At 36.8% G+C, this 8,328-nt stretch overlaps 1 protein-coding gene across 1 annotated transcript; it reads left to right on the top strand.

Annotated features, from left to right (window-relative positions):
* The first annotated feature begins 3,465 nt into the window (after positions 1-3,465).
* LOC149005548 (uncharacterized) lies at positions 3,466-6,903 on the top strand. Its single transcript, XM_089169565.1, has one exon. The coding sequence runs from the start codon at positions 3,647-3,649 to the stop codon at positions 4,835-4,837; it is 1,191 nt and encodes a 396-aa protein (XP_089025691.1). The 5' UTR covers positions 3,466-3,646; the 3' UTR covers positions 4,838-6,903.
* Positions 6,904-8,328: the final 1,425 nt, after the last annotated feature.

Genomic DNA, 8,328 nt, shown 5'->3' with positions numbered 1-8,328 from the left:
ACCACATAACACAACGGGTGCAACACGCAAACATGTGAAACTAGGGGACCCCATTGCTAGCTTTCAGTGTTTTGACAAATCCATATAGAATTATCAGCCTTGTCGTTAAGCATTTCTCATAAATTTCTTGACTAACAATAACACAATTTTGCAAGGACATGCAGCCCTTTTTCGTATAGTAACACCTAAGTTTCTTATTATTATTGCTAAAGATCAACTTGTAGTGCTACTTTCTCATCACCTTCTTGAATAATTGGTTTATATGCAACTTGGGTAGTTAATGTTTTAACTACAATAATGGGTTTCATATTCAAAATCCAGATATAGATATGGATTGAGTTTGTTAGGTAATCAAATTCTGAAATGAAATCCATGCATTATTAACTGGCTTAGAGCTTATCCTCTTTCCACAACAATGGTTTTCATGGATATATTTTAAAGAAAATCTTGCTCTCAAGCCAACTCTAGAGTTGATTTTAGTTCATTTAATATGATTTAGACAAAATGCCGGCTGCTCTCAGCTTAGTGACTCTCTCATAATTATACAAAGGTTCTTACAAGTACATTAGTTGCTAAGCTAGTGAAGTAGTCTTTGAATGCAAGAAAATTAAACATACAAACTGTCATATTCTTTTATCTTGCAAGTGTGATCAATATATCATGTATAATTCATGGATAGATACCTTCGCAACTATTTAAAACTTGAAGCGATCGATCTTAGATTACGTGAGGAAACCAATGCCGGTCAATACGAGGAATTTTGGTAGTTGGTTCGATGTTTATATGTAGAGAGGAAACATGCAAATTTATTGGGGGGTTTGCACTTGTGGTCTTAATTTAGTTGGCTTTGTTAGTTGGTCACTACTTTGATTTATTTTATACCTAAAACCTTATTTTAATGCCCAATATATTACTTACTCTCTTATTTAAGTACATAAATAGAGATTATACTAATATTTAATTCATTTTTAAGCAAAGTGTTCTGACACTTCAAAATTAAAGCCTTTAAATATTGTTACTTCATTTTATCTTTGAAAAGCACACAATTTTAATTCCCTTAGAGTGGTTAGTAGTATGGTTGTAAAGGTTATATACCATTATGTATAGTAGGATGTTGACAGAAAAAAAAAGGGTTAATAGAATGAAAAGACTTCATCTACCCTTCTACAATAGACTTATTCGCCGACAACTCTTCACCATTTTTCCTTTCTTGAGATCAATTTAGTTTATCCGATTGTTTGAAATATAATGAAAGTAGTTCAAATTTGGTAACATGTTGCGAAACAAAGCAAAATTACATGGTGTGTGAATTCTTCTGTTTTTCATTTTTGTTATATTACTTTGCTATTAGGGTGAAAAAATAAAAATAAATAATAATAATAATAATAATAATAATAATAATAATAATAATAATAATAATAATAATAATAATAATAATAATAATAATAATAGCCCAAGTGAATGCTATGGAACTAGTGATAGTTTTTATAAAATGTAATGATTATTTTGCGTGATCTTATGTCTAAATTTATGAATCATATACTACACTAGATCCTAAGGATTTTATTAGTAAAGTAACAAAATAATTTTAATTTATAGAAATAAATATTTTTTAAAATTTTTATTTTTTATTTTTCTCCAAAGAATTAAAGTAGGATGGATGAGCTTAAGAAATGTGTTGGGGGTCTTGTTTGATCTATGTACTCTTTATATCTCAAATGAAAATTCTATAGGAACTTTGTATGATCAACTATGAGATGCAAACTGTAAGGCCGGAAAGAAATATCATATAAATGAACGCCATATAGTAAAATTAATGAGTAGCAAAACTAGAAATAATAAGGTAATTAAATAGTCAGAGGTAGCAGACAAGGAGACAACTCAACATTGTGTAATTCTATTGATAGGTCAATTCATTTTCATGAGACGTTGCTTTACTCTTTTGTTTTGGCATGATCATAATAGAGTTGGTTTAAAAGAAGCTTTGATAAGTGATACATTATGAGAAAGTCGATTGAGGTGGTACGACCATATTTAATGTAGACCCTTAAACACCCCCAGTAGAGAGAAGCAATTTTTTCTAGATTGAATGAATTATAAGAATTAGGGGCAAACCCGAGATCGCAGAGGCTCTCAATGAGTGTCCAATGATTATATGAATATGCCACGTAGGATATTCTAATTCAAAGGATAATAAGAAAAATCCATTGAGTAATTTTATATTAGAATATTACACGTGGCTGAATTCTATAACTCATTAAGCACTCATGAAAAAATTTCATTCAAAGAAAGGAGTTAAATATTGGCCACCTAATAAAATTGACTAAAATAATGTAGTTGGTTACTTCTGTCATTCTCGAATTTAAATGGACCCATTACATTGCATCTCCTACACTCCAACTTGCGTCACTTTCTTACTTCTATCTAAAAACAGTGACAAAAGATTAACGGAGTTTAACCCGCATTCAATGGAACTTTGCTAGGCTCGTGCGTCTGATGCGGTGGTGCCTATGGTATATCGCCGACACGGGGTGAAGAATCGCCATGTCACTGGGGGCGACACGACACCCCCCAGCGACACCGAAGTAACCAAAAGTCGGCGATATATCGCCAACGGTTGAAATATCGACCAAGGGTCGCCAACTTAAGATCTTCTCAAGCCAAACTCTGCAAATTCTTCTCCTCTCACACCCTTAGGGTTCCTCCAACGAGCTTCTACTGTTTACGGTGACTGTGCCTCCATCGTCTATAATGAAACCACCTTCACTTGGTCTCAAACCTACCATCGTTGCCTCCAAATCGCTTATGCAATCTCCTCTCTCGGAATTCAAAGAGGCCAGATTGTCTTTGTCTTTGCCCCAAATATTCCAGCCATGTATGAACTCCACTTCGCCGTTCCGATGGCCGGAGCAATTCTCAACACCATCAACGTCCGTCTCGACGCTCGCACCATTTCAATCCTCCTCCGCCACGTAAAATCAAAACTCATCTTCGTTGATTCCCTCTCTTGCTCCGTCCTCCTCGAAGCCCTCTCGTTATTTCCTCCCAACGCAAAACACCCGGCTCTCATCTTCTTGGCCGTCGATGAAGACCCATCTCTCACCGTCGATGTAAACCAGACTTACGAGGGTTTTCTCAAGGACGGTGATCCCCAACCAAAAGTCGCCCGACTTTCGGCGACATGTCGCCCGAGTCACCGTGTTGCTAGGGTCCGACACGGCGACACGGGCCGACATGTCGAACCTTGGATTTAGTTCGGATCAAGAAAAGATCGATTTGAAATATTTCACTTAAATTATTAAATCGGCACAAATCAACTGACGTGGCAGCATTGGAAAAGAAAAAACCAACGTGGTACCATATGCCACATGGACAATGACACGTTGGATTTGAAAAGCTTCAAAGGTGGTCGTCTCACTTCATGTATATATAAAAGACGATTAGTAAGAAACTCTAGAGACACCCATGTCTGAAACCTCGTGGAGCGGGAACAACGCCTCTCTCTGTCTCTTTCAATCTACCAGATTATTCTCCTCCGTAGAAAAATCTCTGTTTTTTCTTCAAAGATTCAATATTTTCTCAGATTAATTTGATCTGTTTTTCATTATTATCGAGTTTCGGTGCTTGAATTGCATGCTCATCGATAATGGCTTCTGGTGCTTGTGTTTCCCATCCTCAATCTTCTTACGCCTCATACGGATGGTTGAGTCCTCGAGCATCTTTCAGTCTTGATTTTCCCGAAGAAGAATCAAACACGTCTTCCGGTGGAGAAAAACTCGTGAAATTGCAGGAGAAACGAGATCCAGAAGCTCCTGTCAAAGAAATCAAAGATTTCGAGTTCAGACTCGAAGATCCAGTTGCAATGCTTCCTGCGGATGAGCTCTTCTTTGATGGAAAGCTTGTTCCTCTGCAACGCACACACACAACTGTTCGTCCTTCTATTGCTTCAGAAACGAAGTCGGACGCGATAAGCTCTCCAGAGACGGCGAAATCTCGCCGGAGAGTTGAGATATCTGAGACGGATCCGTGCTTGTTCTCTCCCAAGGCGCCGAAGTGTTCAAGTAGATGGAGAGAGATTCTCGGGTTGAGGAAGCAGTCGACCAATCAAGCTAAGCAGGATTTGCAGAAATCCGCTTCGTCTTTTAACCCTAAGTCTTTGAAGCATTTCCTCCACAGGAGTTCCAAGTCGTCTTCATCGAGTGCGGATTCTTCTTTGGGTCTTCCTTTACTGAGAGATTCTGATTCAGAGTCAGTTTCTATTTCTTCTCGCCTGTCACTTTCTTCTTCGTCTTCTTCGGGTCCTGACCACGAAGATCTCCCAAGGCTTTCCATGGATTCGGATAAATCGAATCCAAACCAAATGAATTCTCTGTACAAAAATCCTCCTCCGAAGCTTAGAATAGCGAAACCATCTTTTGCTGCCACCGCCACCGATAACGTGAGGCCTTTTGCGGCCGAGTATCCACCGGTGAGAGTAGGAAGAAGCCCGATTCGCAGAGCGCCTGATTCAACCACCGTTCCTGCTAGGGGAGTCTCCGTCGACAGTCCTCGAATGAACTCTTCTGGTAAAATTGTGTTCCAGAGCTTGGAGAGGAGCTCAAGCAGTCCAAGCAGCATTAATGGCGGTCCGAGAATAAAAAACAGAGGAATGGAAAGATCTTATTCTGCAAATGTGAGAATCACCCCTGTTCTAAACGTTCCGGTTTGTTCGCTTCGTGGATCCTCCAAGTCTGGCTCTGTATTCGGATTTGGACAACTATTCTCTTCTCCTCAGAAGAGAGATGGAACTTCCACCAAAAGCCATACCAACAACAGAAATCGCATTGACCGGAATTGATTGATTTCGTTTCTGATTATTCACCCAGGTAACATTTTGCATTTTTTTTCTTCTTCTTTTCTTTCGAGAACTCAAAGTTGTTTCGTTTTCAGCTCACCGTTCTATGCTCGTTCCACAGTGAAGGGTTTTATTCTGTTACTGTATATATGGATGAGTCATCTGCAAAATGGTTGGGATCCTTTAAACTTTGGTTTTTCTGATATCCATCTCTATCGCACTCTGTTTTTTTGCTGGTCACTGTAATCTCTTAAATAACTGACAAAATCACTCATCACACTACTTTATAAGCAGTAAGATCTGAAGCAGAGACCATCCATCCAGTTCATGATTTTTCTTTTTTGCTGGAAGATCTGCTGCTTCCTTCATGTGCATGTTACATTACTTAGCTCTTAATTGGGAATTCTATATGGGTTCCTCTGTCCTGCTAATCTGGGGTTGTTGATGGAATCATGATCTTAATCTCTTCATGGGCTCATAAACATTTTTCTGAATAAAGGCAGAAGCTCCAAGTGGTGTACTGTTCTGAATGATTTTGCACGTCAGTCTGATAGCACAACTCCTGTCCTTTCTTCTGCGATTTCCGCAGTCCTCTTCAGCCTCCATTGTCGCTATCACCCGCGTGCTTGGTCTTTGTTCTAAAATACGCCAGGTGTGGATCTCTAGTCTCCGAGTTCCAACTGAGTCTCCGTCCGAGTCGAGCATTATATTTTTACAGTTTTAGTATATTTAAATGCTTAACGGTCAATTTTGGTATTCTCTTTTTGAAATTTTATAAATAGAGGTATCTGTTAGGGTAACGTGCCTATGGACTGTCGAGCTCTGAGAATCTGACTCATCTCTGATGAGGTGATTCCTAGAAAGATTCCCCATCTTGAGTCTTCACTGTTGAAACTTGAAACTAGAAAAAAAAAAGTGCCAAAACCACCTGGTTCGCAGGCATGGAATATTCCAAACTGGTCTATTTTTCCCAGTCCATCACCACTTGGATTTCAGCTCTTTCTTGTAACAAAAAATGTGGATTCTCTCTATCCTACATCAAATCACATAGGACTTTTATCTCCTTCCTCAGTGTGACATCTAATTCGTGCATTTCATTATCCTTATTGTATAAAAGCTATGACTAGTATTCCAAACCCTATTTCCTTTGATGATGAGATGATGACTTATTAGTAAATGTGCAGGACTCGATTACCGAATTTGCAGTCATTGGATCGAGATCTCGGTCTAGATTTCGATCTTGACAACTTATTTTTCAATGATTGAGATTGAAAATTTTGATTGAGATCTCAATCCGACGACTACACTTTTCAGGCTTAGTATTGTGTAGGTGAAACAAAATCCGACTTATTAACTTGGTTGTCCGGTTGGCAAAAGATTAACAGCTCGGAGTTTGAACATCTCAAGAATGTAGTCAAGGTTGCGCATAAGCTGGTCTGGACAAACAAGTTCACATCCTCTACAATTCTCACATCCTGCAATCCCTTGTAATTCCCATCTAGGATTGTGACACGTGGTAATTAATTATCCAACCGTCACTATTAAAACAACCAAGAATTGAGTCTAATAAATTCATAAAATTTCTCTCAATTTTGTCCCTCTTCTTTTCGTGAGTCTTAATTTTAGGACTGTTTAGTTACATGAGTCTGGAGATTTCAAATTTATGGAGTCCTAATTCATAAAATTAACTATTTGGTCGTTGAATAAAATATGTAGATTCATCTTAAAAAGCTATTTGGTAGATGTGATTTTTGTGAATGCACAAATATGTAGTGCTTTTATAGCAGCAATGAAATTTCTGGATTTTATCCCATACCCATAAATCTACAGATTCATGTTTTTAATGTAAAAATATAAATCTCTAGATTTCATGCATTCAAAGATTTTCACAATCAAATGGGTATAAATCTCAGATTCATGGGAATTTGTAAATGATATAAACCCCCTGGACATACAAGTGTCTTGCATTTCTTTGATTTACCTTATATTTTAGTACTCCATATTGTTAGCTTTTAGTATTCCTTCTTTGTTTTTTGTTATATATATTTTTTTTAACTTTGAGTGCTTAAATAGACTCAAATCAAAGAAATGTGGGATTACAATTGGACTCAAATCAAATAAAGAAAAATTTATGCAAGAATATTGAACTATCTTGCCACCACCTTGAAGGCTTGAATGCAAAGTGTAATGGATTCCATGTATACCCACTATGGTTAACTATTTACAATGTTAATTGATTTATTTCTTAATTTGGTGGGTAAGGTTTAAGAGAAGAACTTTATAGAAAGTGAGTCGTCAATGCTGCCTTTTCTTGTCTACCAATTCAATCAGATTCTACTCTGGTGATCTTGTTTAATTGAAGCAAATTGGTTATGAGTAATGACTGACCACTAGGTTTTAGTGGATTTAATTGAGGCTATTTAATACTTAATAGAGCCATGAGGGAACAAAAAGCAACTAGGTGGATGGGACTTTTCTGGTTAAATCAGTCTTTATCGTGTAGCTAATCCTAATAAAAAGGAAGTAAGCCCACCTTGAATCATCTGTCATACATAGATTTTTTAGCTTCTCAAACCATGAAAGAGAACACCCTTTACACCCCAACCCCACCATTCAAAACCCAAAGTAAGGAGTGCAACTTTGGCTAGTGAAAAGCCAAGTACAAAACAAATGTGAGTCTTTATTATAAAAAATAGAGCAATTTATATTGACTCTCTAAAATAGAAGTCTTAAAGTACTGACATCTCACTTTATGTTTAAAAAGTACATAAAATCCCAAACTTGGATTTTCATTGGATATATTTGTCAAATTTATCACTGAAAATGGTTAAATTACTATTTTTTTTCAAAAATATTCTTATAATAAACAGTGTCTGAAAGGTTTTTAGTGATAAATTGGACAAATAATCCAATGAAAATCCAATTTTGGAGACTGTGCTTTTTAAACATAAAGTGGGGTGTGACTGCACATGAGTGCTTTAAGGCCTCCATTTTGGGGTGCCAGTGCAATTTACTCTAAAAAATATCCTCTTGGTATACTAGAAGCTGTCGGACCTGATACCCTATTAATTAGTTTTCTTGATTAATAATCGTCGTCTAGAAATCGAATAATAAAACCTTACTTTTCGTGCCTCAACCATGGCTTAAAGTATCTCACAATAAGATGTTATATTAATCTACATGTATCCATATTAGACACTTTTTTCCCCCCTTGTCTTGGCTAACATAATATTTATATCCTTACTTTAAACCTTCATCCCAACTATCCCATTTGGAATTTTTTTAAAAAAAATTTTGCTGCTACTTTTCAATACTGAACCAACTCCAAAAGCTAGTGGGAAATGAACAGTTCATTCTTGTTTGTCTTTTGCAGGTTTTTTGCTAATTTTTTAGTACATTAAAACCTGATTTTAATGTGCTATTTGGGCATATTTCAATTTGATTTCATGGGCATGTATCATAATTCCTTCTCTGAAAGTGGTTTGCCTCTTTTT

The sequence above is a fragment of the Hakea prostrata genome, chromosome 9 (assembly GCF_041222555.1).
Source record: "Hakea prostrata isolate BN-2017 chromosome 9, UWA_Hpros_2, whole genome shotgun sequence".
In the NCBI taxonomy this organism is placed as follows: domain Eukaryota; kingdom Viridiplantae; phylum Streptophyta; class Magnoliopsida; order Proteales; family Proteaceae; genus Hakea; species Hakea prostrata.
This window is presented reverse-complemented; position numbering and strand designations above follow the sequence as displayed.